Genomic DNA, 23,206 nt, shown 5'->3' with positions numbered 1-23,206 from the left:
TGGGCACCAGAATTCATCCCAGCCCAGGACCTCCCAGCAGCTCTGAGGCAGTGCCTGACGAGCCCCGAGGCGGTGCCGGGCTCACCCGCCCTCGGGCTCCAGGTTTTCCTTCCCCACACGACGCCGTTACTCGCTGCTGCTCTTGCTGAAGTGAGGGGACCCCTTGCCCTGTCGCTCTCTGGCCGCAGCTGGACGTTGTGACTCCTTTTTCAGCCCCCAGCTCGTCAAACAGGCACTAACCCACTCCCCGGCCTCCAGCATGGCTACATTGCCCACGCTGGTGCCCAGGGAAGGCAGCTCAGGGGATCATGGGGTCCAGGCTTAACCCAGCAAAGCTGTTTTTTCCCCCATCGCTGCTTTGGTTTTTCAGGGCTTTGTTCAACGCCGAGAAGACAGTATATAAAATCCCCGGCACATCACCCGACACGATGAGGCTCATCATCGCCTACGCCTACACCGGGACAGCGCCGGTCACGGCCGACAGCATGGAAGCTTTGCTGATCGCAGCAGAGCGGTTCAATGACACGGGCATCGTCGGGCTGTGCTGCGAGTTCCTCCAATCCCAGCTCTGCTTGGAAAATTGCATCAGCATCTGGAGGCTCACGGGGTGTTACCGCTGCCCCGCCCTGCGAGACGCGGCTGACGTGTTCATCCTCTGTCACTTCGCGGAGATGACCCGGGGGTCCGCGGAGCTGCTCGACCTCTCCGTCCCCGGGATCAGGCTCCTCGTCGAGCAGGCCGAGCGCGGCAGGACACGAGCCGAGGCTGTCGAGAGGTGGGTCGCTCACGACCCGCCGAGCCGCCGGCAGTGCTGCACACCGCCACAGCGCCGCTCCCCAGTGCTGCCATAACGTGGCAGCGATCCCAGACAACGTCTTTTCTCCTGTTTTTCTCTACTTTGCTGAATTTCACCTCTTTGACCCACACTGGAACATGACATGATAAGTCCATATGGTGGTTTCTGTTGTGTGGGATTTTTTTCCCTTCTTTTAAATCAACTAGAACACACCCCATGAGAGGAATAATTGCTTGGAGGTTTGGTAGGTTGTTCTTGTGTATTTGTGCCATGACGAGCAGCACCTTCCACTAACAGGTTACAGCCCTTTCTCCACTGGTGCCTCTGGTAGCAACCACAGCAATCCTCACTGCACACAGCCTGAGCTTTCTCCTGAAAAGCCCGTGGGGTAACACAGGGAAAACACAACGATAACGGCTTGAACACTCCTCACTGGCCGAGAATCCGGTCGCAGTCTCAAGAGATGGTCTGTATTTCCTTTTCTCAGAGTGTTTACAAACCCCTGAATCTCCAGTGTCGCCGTCAGTCAAAGCCGGCGAGAGGCCCCACTGCCGGCCCTTGGAGAAAGCCAGAGCAGGGACCAAACCCAGCCCAGGTCAGCAGGGGAAGCCCAGGAGATCACAACAGACCCAGATGCTGAGTTACTAACAGACCTGGCAAACCCATCACTGCCCTGTCATAGAGTCACAGGGTGGTTTGGGCTGGAAGGGACCTCAAAGCCCATCCAGTCCCACCCCCTGCCCCGGGCAGGGCCACCTTCCACTAGCCCAGGTTGCCCAAAGCCCCGTCCAACCTGGCCTTGAACCCTTCCAGGGAGGGGGCAGCCACAGCTTCTCTGGGCAACCTGTGCCAGGGCCTCCCCACCCTCACAGGGAAGAATTTCTGCCTTAGATCTCATCTAAATCTCCCCTCTTTCAGTTTAAAACTGTCACCCCTCATCCTATCCCTACACTCCTGATAACGAGTCCCTCCCCCCTTTCCTGTAGCCCCTTTCAGCCCTGGGAGGCCGCTCTAAGGTCTCCCCGGAGCCTTCCCTTCTCCAGCTGAACCCCCCAACTCTCTCAGCCTGTCCTCACAGGGGGGTGCTCCAGCCCCCCCGAGCATCTTCGTGGCCTCCTCTGGCCCCACTTGAGCTGGGGGACCCCCTCTGGGGGCCCAGAGCTGGACCCAGCACTGCAGGGGGGTCTCCCCAGAGCGGAGCAGAGGGGGAGAATCCCCCCCCTCGCCCTGCTGCCCACACTGCTCTGGGTGCAGCCCAGCACACGGGTGGCTTTCTGGGCTGCGAGTGCACATTGCTGGCTCACAGTCACTGTCCATGACAAGCTCGGTTTCTTACATGAAATGTGTCTTTAAGTCATTTAATCTTTCTATAGTCATTTCCCCATCTACAAAGGCACATAACAAACCTTACTGTCCTTTATAAAGTGCTTTGCCCTCTATGGATGAGAAGGACTGTATGAAAAAAGTCACATTTTTATCACTATTTTTCCTATTAACCTAAGATCAGCAAGACGATTTGTCAAATGATGTGTTTAATGACACATACTTATCAAAAGTAAGTAGTGCCGCTGGCAGAAAAGCCCCGTATACTGCTTGCTACAGTTGATCATACTGACAAAAACAAGGCTTGTTTAATACAGAAATGTTCCTGATAAATTCTGGAACTTCCCCACAGAGCAAAAGCTTTGTATAATCCCTTAAGGAGGAGCAGAAGAGCAACCCAGGACGGACACTACCCAATTTAAAGTTGATACGATTCAGGGCTCACCCATCACGAGCGTGAAAACACATCCGACACGTTTTCCCTGCAGGAGCTCCATGAGCACAGACAGCACCAACAACCTCTTCCACTGCTTTCAGCACATGGAGAAAGAAACACCCAGATTTGGATAAATCCATCAGCAGCCCAGCTGTTCAGGAAAAGCCAGGCTGCCAAACTCACTGTCGAGAGAAGCAACGGGCTAAGGCAGTCAGAGGGTGAGCGTGGACGTTACAAACTGCTGCTATGAACCGCTCCGCTGTGAAATCCAGTCGATGTACAGCCTGTGACTGGGTTCATCACGCTGTGTTTGTGCCACATCGAAGAGAGGAGCTGAGAAGATGTAAAACCAAGGGAGGAGGTGTTGCTTTCACAGCTAAGCTGCTGAATTGGGGAAGATACATGGACCTTCGGTGCCCTTAATCTGTGAGCAGAGCAAATTTTTACACTTACTGAATCAAACCGTACACACCACACAGCTTTATACCTTGAGCTCAGTTTCTGACCGAGTCATGTTCACCACTAAGTGCAGCCAGATTTCTTTATCATCAGGCACGATGGACAGCACTTGCCATCTTCAAAGCACACACCGATGTGAAGGGATGTTGCCTGCAGGAAACGAGACCAGGGACACCCAGCACAGTGACTGCAACGCCAAAACAAGCAGTGACACGGGGTGGGAACAGCTGGCCAGGGAGCAGCCCTGCAGGAACAGGCCTGGGAGCTGCAGGGAATCAGGAGCTGGGTGTACACCGTGTCTCATTAAATGACAGCAAAGGTCCACGGGATGTCCGAGCCGGTGCAGAGCCTCCAAGGCACGAGCAGCCACCCCTCAGCTCTGCCCAGCACTGAGGAGGCCGCTGGGCACTCGGCTCCACAGGAGCGAGCTCACGGGCTGAATGACCAGCAATCTAGGAAGTACCATGGACACGTAGAAGTTTGGAGCCAACGGAGCCATCCAGCCTTTGGAGGAACTGGGCTCTGCATTTCTGCAGCAGAGGACCAAAGAGATGGAACACAGCACAAAGACAGCCAGAAAGCTGAGGAGCAGCAGCTCTGCTGAACGTCGGCCGTGAGCGAGACGGGAAACAGCAGATTTCAACAGCAGCAGGGATGCTGCAGGTTAGAGCTCAGGGCAAACTTTCTGGTGTAAAGGCTGATGAAGCACTGGCAGAGGGTGCTTACAGGAGAGGTGGAGACTTTTGAGGATTTAACAACACCTTGCAAGAACACGAGCAGATCTGACCCTGCTTGAGGCCAGGAGGCCAGACGAGGGGACAGCCCACGGCCCCGTCCAAGCCCACGGAGCTGCGTGTGGCAGCCCTGAGCCTCCCCACGGGGCCCTGCAGAGACACTGCAGAAGGACAGAGCTCAGATTTTGCCAGCACGCTGGAAGAATGTTCTGTCCTTCATACAGTGATCTCTTTGCTGTCTTCCCAGTGGTTTCTCAAGGATGAGGGAAGGGCCTGTTCATCACATCACGGGCCTCGTGCCTCCCTCTGCTGCGCAACCCAGAGAAAGGCACGGGTGTGCAGAAACCGTTTCCCGAGATCCTGCTGCTCTGAAACATTCCTGTGGGCCGACCTGGAGTACTGCCCCAGCATCCATACTGTTTATAAGACAGAACTTATAAAGAGATTCATTTCAGGTGGATGAGACAATTACTACTGAAGAAAAGCCCAACCTGATGGTGACTGAGGCAGCGATGTTTTGGGAGAGGCCCCTGCCGTGAGCTGGAGGCGTCTGGGGAAGGAACGAAGAGTATGGACAGAGTGACGCCCTGCAGCCTCTCCCCGCTGCTCCAGTGCCCGTGGACAGTCAGCAGCAGGCGGGGGCCACCACGGTGGGGCACAGGGTGGGGCAGGGAAAGGCACCAGGAGAAGGGGGAGAAAGCAGCACCTGGAGACAGGGTCAGGGAAACAGGAATTTATTTTCTTGGACTTGAATAAAGCCCTGCTGCAGCCCTGCTAGTGCTGCCGGCGGGGCGGCCTCTTGCAGGGCTGGGGAGAGTCCTGGGGGCCGGGGGCCCTCCTCTTCAGGGGACGCCTGGGCCTCCCGCTCGAGCAGTTCCTGCGCTGCCTGGGAGCAGAGGGACCTGCCGCCACCGCCTGCCCCGGCTCCTCCTGGGGCTGCTCCTGCTCTGCCGGGACGGGCGCAGATGGGGGGCGGCCGGGACCCCCACAGAGGGTGGCTTCCTCCTCCCTGTCAGATCTCTCAGGGCTGCTGGAGGAGGTCGCGTAGGTGTTGGCAGTCCCGCAGCGGGAGCTGCTGCAGCCAGAGTTGGTGGCGCTGGAGCTGCCCTCGGAGCTGTCGTCCTCCTCCCCCAGAGCCGGGGAGCACGGCAGGGTCCAGATGTCCTCGCTGCAGCTCTCGATGGCGTCGATGATGCCACGGACCAGAGGGGCTGCGTGTTCCCCGAGGACAGGCTGCAGCTCCCGGACCATGGCCTCCGCAGCCGGGCCGTGGACGCACAGGGCGTGCAGGATGTTGCCCTCTGAACGCTGTACCTGCCACCACTGGGACCCATAGATCGCCTGAAGCTCCCGGCGCAGCCAGAACAGCACGGGATCGAGGAAATATTCTTGTGTTTGGAAGAATCCTGCCCAGCCCTCGGGCAGGATGCCACCCACAGCCTCTGGCTCTGCAGCCCCCTGCTCATCTGGGGACAGTGTCCCCTGCGGAGAGGATGGAGGGGAAGCCACAGGGCGATGGGGGCTGTTTTCGGCCAGGCGGCTGGGAGCTGTGTCGGCCTGGCTGCTGGCTTCGGGCGATCCTTGGAGGAGCGTGATGGCACACTCTCGATAGCCATTGCCTCCCGGCACAGCGAACCGCACCGACTCTACCGGTCTCCTGCAGAGCGGGCACTCTGCCTTCACATCTGCCCACTGCAGGATGCAGCCCAGGCAGAACCGGTGGCAGCAGGGAATCACATAAGCGGCGTCATCTCGCTCATCGCGGCAGATGGGGCAGATCTGCTCTGACTCCATGGCCACGTTCACGTGCTGCAGCGGGGTGGGGAGTGCTGAGGACGAGGAGCTGCTCCCGCTCACTGGTGCCGGCGCCGCCAAAAGGTGTCCTGTGCTGCCAAAGTGAGAGTGGCCCCGGTCACTGGCTGTCCCAGCGAGGGGAGGGAGGGGAGGAAGAAATGCCCAGGCCCCTGGCGAAGGACACCCTCCCGGCTCCCCAAGTCCAATCACCTGCCCCAGGGCCGCCCCGGGGGGACGCTCCCCCACACAGCTCACCTCCGCTGCCGCGAGCGCGCCCGGCGGTGCCCGGCTGCCTGACCCAGGCAGGGCTGGGGAAACACAGGGGATGGCTCCGGGACGGGCACTGAGAGCTGCCGCCGGCAGCCCCCAGAGCACAACCCAGCACCCGGAGCAGCCTGGCTCGACCCTCCAGACCTCGCAGACACGCTCGGCAGGAGTCCAGGCAGGAGCCAGACTGGGCCGGGCGCAGGCAGAGCCTGCAGGGAGGGATGTGAGGTCACATTCCATTGCTTGCTGACGTCACAGCCCACTGCACAGTGACGTGACAGTGGGTTGCCTGCCAGTATTCTGGAAGAATACTTTTTTTAAAAAAATGGTGGATTTGAACAGGATTATTGGATTGGCCAAGTTATGCCAAGCTTTGAAAAACAGTTAAAGCCTGGCTTTAACACCCTGCTTTGTGCATTTCCAACCTCTGACCCGTGGATCACACCACCCACCTCCAGCTCGCAGAGGGAGAGATCCTGGTGCTCCTTTTTGTGATAACACTGGCTACGAAACCAGTGCTGGCACCTGTGAGATCTGAAACCTTGCCACGGTACCACATTCAATAAACAGATTAAAGTCTTTGTTTAACCAGGCAGCAACGCTTCGACTTACCATTTCCCCCACACCTCGAATTAACCCCCTCCAGAATTTGCTCTGCTTTCCTGCATTTTCTGCATTGGTCACGATTTGCTCCTGTCCCAGAGCAGGCAGAAACCCCCAGCAGAGACACAGTCCCGGTGCTGTGAGCTAACGGCATGCCAGCCGGGCCAGGAACGTTTGGATCACAGATTTCCCCGAACGGCCCGCGCCTCCGCTCCCTTTCTCCCCACGCGCTGCCCTCTGACCCACACTCGCTGCTGCCGCGTCTCCCACACGTGGCACTTGCCTCACCTCAGCCACCTACGGCCGATTCGGCTTTCCCGTGTGGGCCAAAACGCAGCGCGCAGAGTAATGAGGTGAAGGACAGCACGAGTGTGTGCACCTGGAGTCGTGTGCCACAGCAGCTCTGAGCTGATATGCCAGCAGATGTCACAGCCTCCCCTAACATTCTTGGTCATCCCCAGGATTTTCCTCCAACTTCTCCTTCCTTTAGCTTCCATTTCTTTGCTCTTAGAAAAACACTTTGTGCAGCACAACCAGAGCTCCTGACTAGTTTTTCCTTTATTCGACCTATATCACTCTACAGGAGATCAACCCTGACTTCTGAGCTCTCCTTACCTTCGTGAAGACCCACAGTAAGAACGTCGTTGTCTGAACAGGGAAAAGTGCTCCACAATGACACATCCTTTGCAATGCTGTGAAAGAGTTGGGTTCAGCCAGAGCATTTGTGAGCACCAAAGGACACTGCAGTATAGAAAATGTCCTTCTAGGTAATAAGGAAAGAGTTATTTCCTTACGGGGGAGCCGTGTTCCCCCATCTGGCTGTGCCTGCAGCACCCCCAGCTTACCCCAGCGATGTGCGCACCCACAGCTCCTTCAGCGCCCGGGAGCTGCAGCAAGAGAAGAAACAGCGTCAGGCCCCGCTGCCCCCCAGCCCCTGGGCAGAGGCAGGTGCCTGCACAGTGTGGAGCAGTTTGCTAACAACTGGCTACGTGAGAAAGGGCACAGCACCGCTGACAACGGCGACGTGATGGGAAAATACCGAAAAGTATCAAAGAAGAACAAAGAACAGAAGCAAGACTATGTAGAAGGCCTTGCAGAAATCATAAGGGGTGGGATTGGTATTTAACCTTAGCAACCAAGGTATCTAACCTTAGCAACCTATAGGGAGCTCGCTTTTGCAATATGTATGAACTGATTATTGTAGATATAAAAGAAGTGTGAGTACTAATAAAGTTGAGCCTTTGTGCATTAAATGATGGCTGGGCTCCCTCTGCGTTCTTTCAACAAATGGTGACCCCGACGTGATACGTGCCAAAGGACGTATAAGGCGCCACGAAGGATAAAGACCAGTGAAGGTGGTTCAGGTCCTTAAGCAGCGAGGACGGCGAAAGGCGACTGAAATAAGAGAAAAGGCCCGCGCCCTGGGTGTCATAAGAGGTGAACCCTGCTGATACGTGCTGCCGAGACCTGGAAAGGCTGCAACGGAAAAAATTCAGGTATGGACAGGCAAGCAGCATATGATTTATTTGCATCCTGGCTGACACAACGCCGGGTTGAGGGAATAGATGTAAAAAAGGATCTTCAGGGGCTTTTAGCTTATGGGGTAGAGCAAGGTTGTTTTATTAATCCACATGCAGTTCATGAGTTATCGGAATGGCGAAAATTTGGAGATAAATTATGGGAATTAACATTGAACGATGATAAGACAGCAAAAAGGTTGGGAAAGTTATGGAGGGTGGTTCATAATGAATTGCTAAGGTATCAGGCTGAAAAAAGAGCTGCACAGGGCGCAGTTGCGGCAAAAGAGAAAAACACCAGATATGGGGAGGAGGAAACTAGGTGGCCATTTCGGGCATCCAACCAACCCACATGGCAACGGCAAGTTGTTGCTCCTTGCAAACGGGTGGGGAAAAGAAAATGTAAGCTTGCTCTGTAAGGATGAAAGTTGCACAGCCCCAAGTGGGGCTAAAATCAGACAGCTTTTACGGGATGGGGTTTTGGAAACTGTAGTTGGACTGTTGCCAGCGTGGCATGGGGACTGTCGGGGGGGGAGACTGGTTTAGCTCTTTAAAAAGGAGGGGAGGCAAAAACAAAAGGCTTGGAGGAAGGGAAAGGTGCCAAGCCTGGGTTTTCTTGCTGCTGTTCCTCTGTGATGCCCCTGTACGTCCCGTCCACGCTGCCTTCCCGTGCCTGGCCCTGAGCATGGGCCTGTGCTTGCTGCTCCAACGTGCCGTCTCCTCCTCCCCAGAGAGAAAATGTCCCAGTGGAGGAGAGCCCCGACCTCCCCATTGAAAATAAACTTTGATTCCCGTGGAGGTATAAGCATTAAGCCAGTGAACCGCAATGGGTGTGGAGCTGGGTGGCTGTGGTACCAGTCCTATTGCTGCCCTGCCCCTAAAATGCAATTATTTGCCTTCTAATACAGGACAAGTTTGGTTTTTTCCTTTTTATTTTCCTCTATGTGAGAGGAGAGAGCCGGGCTGGACTCCACGGCCTCCTGGCAGGGACCAGGACCAGGGGCTGGGGTTGTTTTCAGCACGTGCCTGGCATCTCTCCAGTTTAGAAAGAAAGAAAGAAACCCACCCTGGGAGGAAAATGGTGCCAGGTTTAATGAAGAGGGGCTGGGTCCCACTCCACGGGGCTCTGCGTCTCCCCTGGCCTCGGGGAGCTGCAAAATGTTGGCAGCTGCCTTGTCAGCAAACCAGGCTTCCCCAGCGTGCCCCAGCACAGCCGTCTTCTCCCTTTGAAGCTTTGTTTTAGCTATTTACAGGGCTAGCATTTTTAATTTGTTTATTTATTTAAAAAATTAAAGGCAAGCTGAAGTCTTGCTCAGTACCGTGCCTGCGGGCCATCTAAAAGGTATTTGTACCCCCTGGGGCTGGCGGGGAGACCCAGCGCTTGGCTGCCCCCTTCACCCACCAGAAACCCACGGCTGGCTCCTTATTTTGGGAGGATTTAGTATTTCCCTGTGCAGAGGAAAATTCTGTTGGGGGAAACCCCCAGTGCCTGGCGCTGCTTTAGGACTCAAACCCAAACTGTCCTTGCAGTGACCTGCGCTGCTTTAGTGGGCAGCAACCCCCCTTCCCAGCGATGCGGGATGGGTGCTGGGTGTTTTCCTCATCTTTGGTGCCTTAAAACAGCTCCCCCAGTCTCCCGTGGGCCCCTTCCCAAAGTGCATGGGAATCCCAAAGGGGTGTAAAAGGATAATAAATAAGGTGCTGGCCCATTTTTTTTTAATTATTATTTTATTTTCTCCCAGTGCGCTACATTTAGAAATATAGGAATTATTTTTGTTTTGGAGATGCTGAAATAAATATATTTTATTGTAAGAGATGATCTAGTTTGGAAATGCTCCATGTTGTAAATAAAACTGAGGGGAAAAAAAAAAATCCGTTAAGCAAACCTGTGTTATTTATCACTTTGAATCTTTGTGTGAGTTTTTTTGGTTGGGTTTGTTGTTGGTTTTTTTTTTTTGTAAATTGATTTATTTTGGGTTCATTCTGTGGAACTCAAATAACATAAATTGGTGTCGTCACCTCGTGGGTCCTGACCGTGAAGTGTTGCTGTTGACTGACGGGTTCCACCCGCCACAGCCGTGACTGTCTGATTTCTCTCTTGTCACCATTGACCATAATTGGAAAATAAAACAATAAAAGTCTTTGTTTGTCTCGCTGTGCCGCTCCGGTGTCTTTTGAAGGGTGGAGTCGGAGGCATTTTTGGAGCTTTTGAAGGGGGTTTTGGAGGTGCTGCTGTGGGGTCATTCATCTCCCTGGGGTCTGGGTCAGGAACTCCGCTCGGGGGAGAGGAGGTTTGGGGAAGAAAACGTGGTTTCAGGCAGAGGGCGGCATCCCGGACCCTCCCGGCTGCAGGTGCCCAGAGCTGGGGCTGTGTCCCGGGTGAAATGTCGCCAGCAGCCGCACGGCCGGCGCTGCCCTGTCACAGGGACCCCCGGCGGCGGGAGCGAAGGGCTGAGGGGGGACGGGCGCGGGACCGGGCTCCTCTGAGGGCAATGGCGCATCCCGACGGTTTTCCCGCCTGGGCCGGCAAGGCCGAGCAACCGACACCCGGGGCCGGGGGGTTCCCGCGGGGAGGGAGGGCCCTTGTGACAACCACCCCTCGCACGAGGGTCCTGCACAGCCACCCCCGTCCCCCGGGTCCCCGCACACCCGCCGCCATAACACGGCGGTCCCCGCTCGGCCCCGCCTGGCGGGAGGCGCCGTGCGCATGCGCGCCCCGAGGCGGGACTACAACTCCCGGCGTGCCCCGCGCGGGCGGCCAGTGGAGCCGCGCGCTGATTGGCCGCGGCGAATATTTGAAAAGGGCGGGAACCGCCCCCAGGCGGTGGCCGCGGAGCAGCGTGAGGGTGAGTGCTGGGGGCTGTGGGCTCTGAGGGGATCGGGGAGTGGGATTGGGGGGGCTGTGGGCACTGAGGGGATCGGGAAGTGGGGCTGGAGGGGCTGTGAACCTTGAGGGGATTGGGGGGGGGCTGTGGGCTCTGAGGGGATCGGGGAGTCGGGCCGGGGGGGGCCTGCGAACCTTGAGGGGATCGGGGAGTGGAGCTGGGGGGGCTGTGAGCCTTGCGTGGATTGGGGAGTGGGGCTGGGGGGGGCTGTGAGCCTTGAGGGGATCGGGGAGTGGGATTGGGGGGGCTGTGGCCTCTGAGGGGATCGGGGAGTGGAGCTGGGGGGGCTGTGAGCCTTGCGGGGATTGGGGAGTGGGGCTGGGGGGGGGCTGTGAGCCCTGAGGGGATCGGGGAGTGGGATTGGGGGCGCTGTGGTCTCTGAGGGAATCGGGGTGTGGGGCTGGGGGCCGCTGTGAGCCTTGAGGGGATTGGGGAGTCGGGTTGGGGGGGTGCTGTGAGCCTTGAGGTGATTGGGGAGTGTGGCTGGGGGGGCTGCGAACCTTGAGAGAATCGAGGTGTGGGGCTGGGGGGAGCTGTGAGCCTTGAGGGAATCGAGGTGTGGGGCTGGGGGGAGCTGTGAGCCCTGAGGGGATCGGGGAGTGGGCCCGGGGGGGGCTGTGAGCCCTGAGGGGATCGGGGAGTGGGCCCGGGGGGGGCTGTGAGCCTTGAGGGGATCGGGGAGGGGGGCTGGGGGGGGCTGTGAGCCCTGAGGGGAGTGGGGCTGGGGGGGGCTGTGAGCCTTGAGGGGATCGAGGAATGGGGCTGGGGGGCGCTGTGAGCCTTGAGGGGATCGGGGAGTGGGGTTGGGGGCGCTGTGAGCCTTGAGGGGATGGGGGAGTGGGATTGGGGGGGCTGTGAGCCTTGAGGGGATCAGGGAGTGGGGCCGGGGGGGGCTGTGAGCCCTGAGGGGATCGGGGAGTGGGACTGGGGGGGCTGTGGCCTCTGAGGGGATCGGGGAGTGGGGCTGGGGGGGCTGTGAGCCTTGTGGGGATCGAGGAGTGGGATTGGGGGGGCTGTGGTCTCTGAGGGAATCGGGGTGTGGGGCTGGGGGCCACTGTGAGCCTTGAGGGGACTGGGGAGTCGGGTTGGGGGGGTGCTGTGAGCCTTGAGGTGATTGGGGAGTGGGGCTGGGGGGGGCTGTGAGCCCTGAGGGGATTGGGGAGTGGGGCGGGGGGGGGGCTGCGAACCTTGAGGGAATCGAGGTGTGGGGCTGGGGGGAGCTGTGAGCCTTGAGGGAATCGGGGAGTGGGCCCGGGGGGGGGGCTGTGAGCCTTGAGGGGATCAGGGAGTGGGATTGGGGGGGGCTCTGGTCCCTCTCGGGGTTGGGGAGTGGATCTTCGGGTCCTGGGTGCACTGGGGAGTGGGGCTGGGGGTTCCCAGGGAGCTGGAGAATGGGGGGGGGGGGGCACGCTGTGAGCACTGAGGGGGAGCCTGGGGAGTGGCTCTGGGAGTTTCCTGTGAGCTGTGGGGGGGGGGTCTCACACCTTTCCTTTCCTGCCCCAGTCGCCAGCCTGGTGTCACACCTGAAGCTCCTCTGAGGAGCTGATTTTGCTGCTGCGATGCAGAGCTGGGAGGGCACAGAGGAGCTGCTGGCCGAGCTGGGGGTGAGCCGGGGACCGGGGGGGAGCTCTGCTGGGGGGGGGGAATCCCTCCCCCGGGGCGCCCTGACACCCTCCCCTCCCCAGGAACGCCTCTCGTGCTCCCTGGAAGATGCCTCCGACAGCAGCCAGGCCTCCCGCCTGCGGAAGAGCCAGGTCTGTGACCAAGTCCTGCGGATTTGCATCGAGCAGATGGCCCAGCCCGGGGGCTGCCCGCCCCAGGTCACCAGCCTGGTGGCCGTAGCCGAGGCAGCATGCCAGGGCTACCTGAGAGCCGTGCCACAGCCTGCTCCCTTCTGTCTGGAGAAGATCCGCTACCACCTGCTGAGGACCACGGCCGGCCAGGGCAGCGGCGATGCCTGCTGGAGCAGCAGGTACCAGAGCTTGGGTTGAGCTCCCCTGCGACCCCTTCCCTCCCTGCCAGACCTCCCTGGGTGTAGCTGGGGCCCTGCAGCTGAAACTGCAGCTCGGTGACCTGGCCCAGGGCACCGGCCGTGCCCAGGCTGTCCCCCAGCGCTGCACAGGGCTCTGCCCAGGAGGCAGCTCTCCAGGGCTGGCAAGGGAGCATTGAGGGGGTTGGGACAGGGGGATGCTCCGGGATGTGCTGGGGAAGGCCGGGGGAGCTGTCCCCGGGCGCCCTGGGGAGGGGGGGGGGCAGGCAGTGGGGTGGGGATGGGGGATGTCCTGGGGGTATTGGGGTGGGGGCTGGGGGATGCACTGGGGACACTGGGGAGGGGGCCGGGGATGAGCCCAGCAGATGCTGGAGGAAGCAGCGAGGATGCACTGGGGGGGCACTGGGAGGGTCTGGGTGGTTCCTCCCCCGTGCACCTTGGAATGTCCCCTGGTCCCTGTCCCAGTGTGTCCCTGTGCTGTCATCGTTCCTGGGTGCTGGCCCTGCCTGGCCCCTGGCCCTGCAGCGGTGATGAGCTTCAGGCCACTGCTGGGGACCCTCCTGGTCACCCTCCCCCTGTGCTGGCTGCCACCAGGGACAGGGACATCTCCCCCCATGCACAGGGGGGTGCAGGTCCACAGGCCACCCCCCTCAGGGGACACAGGCAGTCCCCAGCCCTGTCCCCGTGTGGCCGTGGGTCGCTTCTGCCACTGCCTGGCCAGGGGCCAGGAGGCCACAGCTCACACCAGGGGGGACCTGGCAGCCTGGGGACCCCCGGGAAGGGTGGCAGGGGTGGGGGATCACCCCCTCAGGGCCTGCAGCACCCCAGAGACCCTACAACAAGGTGTAGCATCAACTGTTTTATTACTGGTGCGGTGTCTGTGGGTGTGTCCCCATCATCCCCATCCTGCTCCCCCGGCCGGTCAGGGTCCTGCCTGCCCCTGGGGATGTAACATGGTTGTTTCCAACGTCTCATCCCAGGTATCAAATCCAGAAGGAGCTGGCCTGCAAGAAACATTTCACACAGCAACCCGTGAGGACAGGAACTGATGCCACCAAGCGCACCAGCACAAGGCACAGGGGGGCCGGGGAACCAAAGCTCAGCGTAAGCACGAGAGGTTGTGCTGGCTGATGAGTTTTGGGAGGCAAACCTGAGAGCTGCAGAGCAACAGCTCCAAGCAAAGGCTCCTGATGGTGCTTCCAGCCCCGAGCCCCCAGCAAGCGTTACCTCTTCCCCTTCGGCTTCATTCTTGGCACCGTCCAAGAACTTCCCTTCTGGCATAAGGTCATCCAGAAAGCTGAGCTCCCGCTTCGAGAAGCAGAAATCCATCACTTTCCGGACAAAAACGAGAGCCAAAACCTTCACGAGGAAGAGGGAAGATGCGGTGAGGCCAGAGATGAGGCTACATCTCCCTCCAGCGCTGCAAACATCCCGCTGCCAAGCGGCACTGGCTCTTACCATCATGGGGAAGATGATGGCGGCACGGGACACCTTGATGGCCCAGAGCAGGACGAGGCAGATCAGCTGGATCACGGTGAATAAATGCACCTTTCGCAAGGGGACGTGCCGCAGGTAGATGAAATCCGGCTGGTGTTTTGCCGGCATCCAAAACAGCTTCAGGCGGTCAAAGAACTGCAAAATAAAAGTGAGAAGTGGCCACCTTGGGACTGCGGGAAGTTTCTGGCCCTGTTGAGATGTGGGGGCAGTTTTCAGGACCTCACGTGCCATGAGAAATCCTGGATCCCACTATGTTCCTCCTGGGAGCAGCACCCACTTCCCCTTCACTCCATCTATAAACCAGCTTCCCATGAGGGCTGCCCACCAAATTGCCATTATTCCACGCTGGTCTATTAACAGCCTTTTGTGGCCCACGGAATCCCCCCCAGCAAGGATTTCCACCAGTGGGAGAAACTGCCTTCCCTTTGCACTGAATTCCCCCATTTTCACGGAGGTGAAATACCAGGGAGCCGACACGCCGCACAAGAGTCCGTACCTGAATTCCTCTGAGCGACGACACACCCATGTAGAGAAAGACGCCATAAAGCACCGGCATTGGTATAAACTGAAAACAAAGAATGCAGTCATTTGGGGGTTTAAATTGCATTTTCAGTATTACCCCTCTCTTCTACAGGCACTGCCTAAAATTGCCTAAAGCTTTCCACTTTCCACAGGGTTAGAGGTGTGTCGGATTCTCCCCATCGGATCACAAAGATCATCAAGCCCGTGACCCTCTGCTCTCGTATCCCCAGAAACTTGGGTTGTTCTCCCGGAGCTGAGCACTCGGACTCTACTTTGAGGCTGTTCACGTGGGTGATGGACAGGACGGTCGCAGCCACAAACCAGGGCAGCCCCATCACGGAGCAGACCCCGAGCATCACGGCCACGATGAAAAGGTCCAGGTGGTACCCGCATCCTTTCTGCAGGGAGCAAAACAAGAGATACAGCATCCCGCGGCACAAGAGCCAGGACAACATCGCAAGTCAGGCTCAAACCCTACTTGAGCACAAGCCAACTGCTTGAAAGTTTAAAACAAGAATTGGAAACCACTAAGGATGTAGCCAGCCTCTGCGCAAGCACCTTGCAGCCAGATCTGGCAGGAGTTCAGACAAAGTGGGTTTGGAGAGACTGGTTTTTTCATTCATAAAGAAATTTCCGCCACTTGCAAGTACGATGTGACTCTGAGTTACCCCCGGCAGCGCATCAAAGCAATTCCTTCCCCCAGCCGCTGCCGACATTTTAAAACAAAAACGCGCTTCTATATTGCTCTAAGATTTCTTTGGGGCTCCAAAAGATTGCTCATCTGAACTCCCCTGTCATTCTCTCCCTGCATCATCATGAATTCAGGAGAGCATCCTGCCCCGCAGCCTGACGTTGTCCCAAAGCAAGGCCTTCACAAAGCATTTGGAATAGGAGCTTCTCCCATCCCTGCAGCCCAGAGTGGGCTGGGGGTGGGGTCATCTCTTGCAGCCCCTTACCTTCAGCCTGTGCTCCTTCCTGTTCACAGTAACGGCAGTGGCCTGCTGGTCCATGAAGATCAAGATGGTGCAGAGCAGAGCTGGGATGAGCGCAGCCAACACCGTCCACCAAGGGTTGGGTCCTATGGGGTTGATGAACCACCCACGGTCGTCTCTGGTAGGCTGCAACAAAGCTCACACCTCAGCATCATCTCCCAGCCCAGCCCCTTCGCTGGCTTTGATTTTCCCTCCCTGCCTGTGTCAGAGCATCTCCCAGCCCTGGCTTCACGTCACCCTCTCCCGGGGGGTTCAGCAGCGCCAGCGTCCTCTGCTGTGCAAGCACCTACAGATACTTCTGCTGTAGGTATCTAGTCTGGGGATGTCTTCTCATTTCCAGAAGGAAACGATGCGTTCGGGGGTGGAAGAAGAGATGGTCACACCACCAGCACCTCCTCCAGACTCAGCCCTGTCCTGCCCCGACATCCCCTTGGGGCATCCCCAAGAGCTGAAACCAGCTCCGTGCCAAACCCCCCCGTTACCTTGAACATATGGGGAACGTGGAGCTTCGGGGACGGGATCCCAACCATGAAGTCCATGAGCACCATGACGACGATGGTGAGGAAAACAGCAAAGTCACTTACTGTGGACCGTACCTGGGGCAAGAAACCAGAGCTGAGAGAGGCATCGCAAACGGGGCCCTAACATGAGGTGGAAGAGTTGGGGACATCAACAACGTGAGGGCTGGTTAACAAACCCCCCCCCCCTCTGCAGACATGCAGCCAAATCCCTTGGTCAGGTGCTGCTGCTGTGCTTGTCCCTGGGAGATCTGGCGTTTAATTGGGTGGAAAAGGGCTGTTTGGATTCAGACCTTTAAAAAACTAAATTAAGAAATAAGGAAACAGATGTCTGCCACTACAGCCACGCTCACTGCTAAAATGGGAATAAGGCACCGAGGCACCGCTTGTTCCTCATTTGAACCAACTTTCCCCTTGAGCATATGATGTACAGAAGCAGATCTCCTGCAGGTGACTCAGCTTCTCCAGAGCCTTGTAGATGAAGATGAGGCAGATGAGGGAGGCGAAGGCTTCATCGGTGAAGCGGGTGATGTAGCACACCAGAGAGCTGGTGTCAGTGGCCACCAGCACTATGCAGAAGAGGCCTCTGTGTGCTGCCTCCTCCAGGCATGGCCCTAAAAACACGGACTTGTAGGAGCTTTTTCTTCCCATACCCAAATAAAACAGCTCATAACATCACCTATATTGTACACAACGTGAGGCGGGAAGTATTTACTACAGGGAGAGAGAGATGAGGGTTTCAGACCAGAAAAACAAACCTCCTGCTTCCTTCCTGTTGTTCCTTTCTAAAAACGAAGAGGGATTTCTAAACTGGGTGAGGAAAAAAAAAAACCCAAACCCTGCACTTCTTATCACAGCCAGTTTCGGTCTCCAAACGCGATACCTGCAGGACTCACTAGATGGCACTTGGCCACAAGACATGGCCACCAACAACCTCCAAAGGCCCTCAGCAGCCTGCAAGGGCAAAGCTTCATCTTCAGCCCTTCCAGGCTCCAGCTTCCCTTGGTGCAAGGGCACTTCCCACCAAACACACCGTTTTTCTCCTTGCAAAAGCCAAGGGCTGAGAGCTGACGCCCTCCTCGCCTGAAGTACCACCGCCGGCGCTGCACCAAGAGCAGCTGTGCCTTAAAAGCCGAAGGAGAACTACAGGGGCAAACAGAAAAAAGTCCTTTGGCTTCTCTTTTCCCCTTGCCACCGGGGCTGCGGAAGGGCATTGCCAGGATTACTGTGTTCAAAGCAAGAAAATCCCAGCCACTGGGTCTCACACTTGGGTCACAACTGCGACTGTGAAAGGGCCTCCTGGAAGCACTTGGTGGCACCGGTTAACTTGGTGGGCAAGAGGATAAAATGCTCCTGTCTGGAGATGAGTTTGCTGGTCCCCGAGTACTCATTTCAGACTGTGCACTAGATTCACAGACTTTAATCATTATATCTCCTTTAAAACAAAATAGGCCCCCAGGTGACTTGTGCGGGCAGAGATGATTACAGCTACAGCACAGACACAGCGCTGAGGTCAGAGAAACGACAGCCCATCTCTGCTCTACCCAGTCTGACTCAACCGGTGAATTTACACCTCCCTCATGCCCAGAACAGCTCCTGTAACCCCCAGAAGAAGGGAAATGGCAGATTCACCTGTTAAAGCTCTTCCCCTTCCTGTGAGCAATGGGACCAGTCACTGGACCAGAGACAGAGAGCCTGTCCCTGCTGCAGCCCCCAGCTCCTGAAGGTCATCTAAGGAGACCTGGGGGTCCAAATTTTGCCTCTTCTGAATCACAAGTACCGAGGGATTTCTGCCAGGCCGAGCAGCTCCCACCGCATCTCCTGGCTGTGCTGGGTCCATTGACCTAACTGGGAGGGACTGTTCAAAACCTGCCCCAGGGACCCAGAGATTCCCCAGCGGGCAGGGGCGGGGCTGTGCAAATGAGGGACCCCAACAGCTGCTGTCACCCCGCTGCCATCCCTCAGCCCTCACAGCACCGACTGCTGCAACACACCAACCCCTTGCGGGGTGACGCCCCTCCCTGCTCACCTCGAGGACACGAGCTCTGGGGACAGCATGGGCTGGAACCTGGATGTGGCGTCCTGGCTCCTAGAGGGTGAGATGTGCACGGTCATCTCTGCTGAGAGAGAAAAAAACGGCATTAGAAACCCTCCACCTGACACAACAAGAGCTTTAACTCAGTTAAACCAGACACAGATGCTTCTATGAACTTCTGACCGTAGGTTTTAAGAACAATACACACTTTACACTGCTATGATTAATTGGAAGAAATCACACTAGATAATCTGAATGGCACTTGAAAGAGGGTTTAATGTTTAAGCAAGCTGGGAGGGGATTTTGTCAGCCAGGAATCCATCAGCAAGCATGTGGATCTTCAAGGGAACCCCTTTTTGTAACATTGAATGGAGATTTTTAATTATAAAGCCATTCACTCCAAAAAGGAGGAGATTATTCACTGTATCTAGCACACAGCTATTCACACACATCCTATTTTTTAATTTTTCTTTTTAATTAAAAAAACCCCAAGTGCCACTGAACAGTATTCCAGATGGAAGGCAAGTGTGGGTAATCCTTCCAGAAATACTGGCAGCTCAAAGCAATTGTCCTCCTGCCTCACAGAGCATCCCCAAAGAAGACTGAGCTCCCCAACAGGTCTTGCCCGGCTGCAGTCCCTCCCCAGGAAGCCCAAAGACAAACATGATGCTGTGATGACACACAGGGACACCGTGGGACACGGGGGGGACATGGGGACGGCCTCACATGGGGACACTGGGAGAGCTGGGGGCTCCCGACGCATGTTGTGATGATGGGGATGAGCTGGTGGAGACTGGGGACATGGAGGGACACAGAGAAGGACACAGGGGGTTTACAGCAGCCCTGGGTGACCAGGACAGGCTGGTGACATCCCCCAGAGGAAGGGACACCACCCCCCAGACTCACATATTTCTCCAGGGAGAGGGTGGGGTTGTCCATCAGAGCCTTCACCATCCCCATGAGGTAAATGAGCAGCACCAGGTTGTTCTGCACTATGTTAACATGGACCTGGGGGAAAGGGGGGCACCAAAAAGTGTGTGTGGGTGTCACAAGGGCCACCCCACCTTTGGGACACACCTGTGTCACCCTACATGTTGGGGACACCCCTGGGACTCACCCCCTACCAGATGAAGGTGCTGAAACGTGGAAGCATCCGATAGAGACCGGGGTCAGCGGCGATGCTCTGGAGGAGAGCTTGATGGGGGGGGGGGGGACACATGGGGATGTCACCCCAAGGGACAAGGGGACACCCCAAGTGACGAGGCAGGGGGGTGGGGACATGGTGGGGGGGCAACAGGGATCCATAAATACGATATTGAAGGTGGGAGGAGAGCGAGAGGCCACCAACCCAAGAGGTCAGTGTTCAGTTGGGGACACCAGGATGTCCCCAAAAAAGGGGTTGGGGACCCCCTGAGATTTTGGGGACACGGGGGGGGACACTGATGGCGCGTTTGGCCTGGCAGGAGCCCACGCAGGCCTCGGGGATCTCCTTGTAGCAGAGCTGCTGCTCTACCCAGAGCTCGTGGGCTCGGGGCTTGGGGTTTGAGGCGCAGCGGGGTCCCCTCCAGCAAGGGCCCCTCCTTCTCCTGCCCTGCAGTACGGCTCGGCCAGCGGTGAGTGAGGCCGGCGGGGGGGAAGGCTGGGCCGGACAAGGGCCGGGGCAGAAGCTCTGGCTCCTGAGGGGGGTTTCTACAGCCGGGGCGAGGGCACAGCTGCTGCGGGGAGCGCCTGGGGCAGGGCAGGTGCTGCCCTCGGGGCTGGGCACAGGGGTGTCGGGGCTGCCAGCCACGGCCAGTGCCCGGGGGCTGTGGGGAGATGTCCCTGTCCCTGCAGCGCTCACCACCCTCCCCCTTACTGCCTCTCAGCTCCCTTGGCCCCTTTCCCACCGGGCCCCAGCCCTGGCATATTCTCCCCTGCTGCTCCAGCCACCACCTCCCTCCCACCCAGCCCCACTGAGCCCCTCTCCCCCTCCTCCTCCAGACCATGGTTGTGGGACTCACACGCATCCTGACCCTGCTGAGCATCGCGCAATACGCCCTGAGAGCTGGTGACCGGGAAGATGCGGCCACACAAGAGCTCCTGCGGCAGCGCAAGGAGCAGCAGGAGATGACCTGGCTGATGGAGAAGATGGAGCAGAGCAGCCAGGAGCGGCGCGGCCTCGCTCCGGAAGGCCTGCTCCTCGCTGCCTGCCAGCACTGGTGGTTCTGGGCCTCTGCCGACGCCCTGCTCGTGCTTTTTGGGCTCTACTGGCTGCCCAGGCAGAGCAGCGCTGACGGTGACAGCGGCAGCCAGTGGGGAAGCTCCAGCGGTGCCGAGGAGCAGAGAGAGGAGGATGAGGCCTGGGAGGGCAAAGCAGAGCCCAGTGACACCTTGGGTGGAGACAAGCCTCTGGATAAGGCAGGGACCTCTGCTGCACCTGCCAAGCCCTCCCCAAGAACTTTCTGACGGGGCCGCATCCAGCCTTGGGACAGGGCAGCGCCTACGAGTGCCCCCAGAACAACATCCCCAAGCGCCTCCTGCTCGCGCCCCTGAGACCACCCCTCGGGCACCCCACGCTCACAGTTGTGGTGCTCCTCCTGCTTGGAGGCGCAGGATCTACCCCAAGTAAATACCGAATAAATGAGCTTGTTTTAAGAAATCCTGTGTCTGTGAGCATCCGGGCAGCACTTTGTTGGGGAATGTCACCCCTTGGCTCCATCTCTGCTCTGTAACAAACAGATGAAGTTTGTTCTTGAACTTACGTTTGCAGTGGTTACACTTAGACATTTAGTGCCTCCTTCTCTTCTCTCTCTTCTGGTGGTCTCCACATCCCCTCCTCCCCACTTCCTTTCTCACGGTGCCAACCACCCCTGTCCTTGCTCCAAAGGCCGCCGCTGAAATCAGCTGTTCCATCCCTGGGTCTGGCTTTTTCTGGCTGCCGGGCATCTGGCTGAGATCAGCCCACCACAAGTGGTTCCCTTCTTTTCCTCAGGGAAAGAGCACAGAAGGCACAAACAAAAGTAATCGTATTAGTAGTGAGCAGAGTACCAGTAGGCAAGGATCTCTGAAATTCCGTGATGTGCTGAGAATCTAGAAAATGTCTCTTCATCCTCAAAAAGAGAATTAATGAGCTGTGTAGTGCTGGAGGGACAGGACAAAGCCTGCAGAAGCACCTTCCACTGCCTTGGGCTGCAGCAGGGGTGACAGCTCGGCACCCACAGGCTCTTCGTCCTCACACCCGGAGAGGCAGGTGATGGAGATGGCTTGTGCCAGCTTCAGCGATCTCTGCCTGGAGGGGACAGTCTGTGACGTGACCATCAGTATGGACGGCGTCGAGTCCGAGGCTCACAAGATTGTCCCCTGTAGCTGCAGCGACTATTTCAGGCCAGTGCTGGACGCAGGAGGGGATGGGGACAGACGGCATTTCCTGGCCTGGGTCACAGTGCCTGGGGGTATCTCCAGCGCTTCCCCCAGCACTAAGCTCTCACCCAGCAGCTCCCGTGGTCCTGGTCCCTCCCTGGGCACCAGAATTCATCCCAGCCCAGGACCTCCCAGCAGCTCTGAGGCAGTGCCTGACGAGCCCCGAGGCGGTGCCGGGCTCACCCGCCCTCGGGCTCCAGGTTTTCCTTCCCCACACGACGCCGTTACTCGCTGCTGCTCTTGCTGAAGTGAGGGGACCCCTTGCCCTGTCGCTCTCTGGCCGCAGCTGGACGTTGTGACTCCTTTTTCAGCCCCCAGCTCGTCAAACAGGCACTAACCCACTCCCCGGCCTCCAGCATGGCTACATTGCCCACGCTGGTGCCCAGGGAAGGCAGCTCAGGGGATCATGGGGTCCAGGCTTAACCCAGCAAAGCTGTTTTTTCCCCCATCGCTGCTTTGGTTTTTCAGGGCTTTGTTCAACGCCGAGAAGACAGTATATAAAATCCCCGGCACATCACCCGACACGATGAGGCTCATCATCGCCTACGCCTACACCGGGACAGCGCCGGTCACGGCCGACAGCATGGAAGCTTTGCTGATCGCAGCAGAGCGGTTCAATGACACGGGCATCGTCGGGCTGTGCTGCGAGTTCCTCCAATCCCAGCTCTGCTTGGAAAATTGCATCAGCATCTGGAGGCTCACGGGGTGTTACCGCTGCCCCGCCCTGCGAGACGCGGCTGACGTGTTCATCCTCTGTCACTTCGCGGAGATGACCCGGGGGTCCGCGGAGCTGCTCGACCTCTCCGTCCCCGGGATCAGGCTCCTCGTCGAGCAGGCCGAGCGCGGCAGGACACGAGCCGAGGCTGTCGAGAGGTGGGTCGCTCACGACCCGCCGAGCCGCCGGCAGTGCTGCACACCGCCACAGCGCCGCTCCCCAGTGCTGCCATAACGTGGCAGCGATCCCAGACAACGTCTTTTCTCCTGTTTTTCTCTACTTTGCTGAATTTCACCTCTTTGACCCACACTGGAACATGACATGATAAGTCCATATGGTGGTTTCTGTTGTGTGGGATTTTTTTCCCTTCTTTTAAATCAACTAGAACACACCCCATGAGAGGAATAATTGCTTGGAGGTTTGGTAGGTTGTTCTTGTGTATTTGTGCCATGACGAGCAGCACCTTCCACTAACAGGTTACAGCCCTTTCTCCACTGGTGCCTCTGGTAGCAACCACAGCAATCCTCACTGCACACAGCCTGAGCTTTCTCCTGAAAAGCCCGTGGGGTAACACAGGGAAAACACAACGATAACGGCTTGAACACTCCTCACTGGCCGAGAATCCGGTCGCAGTCTCAAGAGATGGTCTGTATTTCCTTTTCTCAGAGTGTTTACAAACCCCTGAATCTCCAGTGTCGCCGTCAGTCAAAGCCGGCGAGAGGCC

General features: G+C 57.8%; 2 protein-coding genes across 2 annotated transcripts; one reads left to right on the top strand and one right to left on the bottom strand.

The window, feature by feature from the left end:
* Positions 1 to 12,319: 12,319 nt before the first annotated feature.
* LOC141936581 (separin-like) lies at positions 12,320 to 13,935 on the top strand. Its single transcript, XM_074853647.1, has 3 exons — positions 12,320 to 12,418; positions 12,500 to 12,786; positions 13,785 to 13,935. The coding sequence occupies exons 1-3, from the start codon at positions 12,374 to 12,376 to the stop codon at positions 13,933 to 13,935; spliced, it is 483 nt and encodes a 160-aa protein (XP_074709748.1). The 5' UTR covers positions 12,320 to 12,373.
* Positions 13,704 to 18,564, bottom strand: LOC141936580 (sodium-driven chloride bicarbonate exchanger-like). Its single transcript, XM_074853646.1, has 6 exons — positions 18,363 to 18,564; positions 16,298 to 16,411; positions 15,780 to 15,941; positions 14,798 to 15,221; positions 14,032 to 14,436; positions 13,704 to 13,808 (listed from the first exon to the last, which is right to left on the bottom strand). Exons 4-6 carry the CDS (start codon positions 14,906 to 14,908, stop codon positions 13,788 to 13,790), a joined length of 537 nt encoding a protein of 178 aa, XP_074709747.1. The 5' UTR covers positions 14,909 to 15,221; positions 15,780 to 15,941; positions 16,298 to 16,411; positions 18,363 to 18,564; the 3' UTR covers positions 13,704 to 13,787.
* Between the last annotated feature and the right edge of the window lie 4,642 nt (positions 18,565 to 23,206).

This window comes from Strix uralensis, chromosome 33, assembly GCF_047716275.1.
Source record: "Strix uralensis isolate ZFMK-TIS-50842 chromosome 33, bStrUra1, whole genome shotgun sequence".
In the NCBI taxonomy this organism is placed as follows: Eukaryota; Metazoa; Chordata; class Aves; order Strigiformes; family Strigidae; genus Strix; species Strix uralensis.
Note: the sequence above shows the minus strand (reverse complement) of the source record. Positions and strands in the feature narration are given on the sequence as shown.

Bases quoted from the DNA above. Each gene is read 5' to 3' on its own strand.
- LOC141936580 (XM_074853646.1), bottom strand. From the start codon at position 14,908: ATGCAATTTAAACCCCCAAATGACTGCATTCTTTGTTTTCAGTTTATA. The intron at 14,437-14,797 runs GTACGGACTCTT...TTTATTTTGCAG, and splicing joins CGTCGCTCAGAGGAATTCAG to TTCTTTGACCGCCTGAAGCT. The intron at 13,809-14,031 runs GTAACGCTTGCT...TGTTTCTTGCAG, and splicing joins ATGAAGCCGAAGGGGAAGAG to GCCAGCTCCTTCTGGATTTG.
- LOC141936581 (XM_074853647.1), top strand. From the start codon at position 12,374: ATGCAGAGCTGGGAGGGCACAGAGGAGCTGCTGGCCGAGCTGGGG. The intron at 12,419-12,499 runs GTGAGCCGGGGA...TCCCCTCCCCAG, and splicing joins AGCTGCTGGCCGAGCTGGGG to GAACGCCTCTCGTGCTCCCT. The intron at 12,787-13,784 runs GTACCAGAGCTT...GTCTCATCCCAG, and splicing joins GATGCCTGCTGGAGCAGCAG to GTATCAAATCCAGAAGGAGC.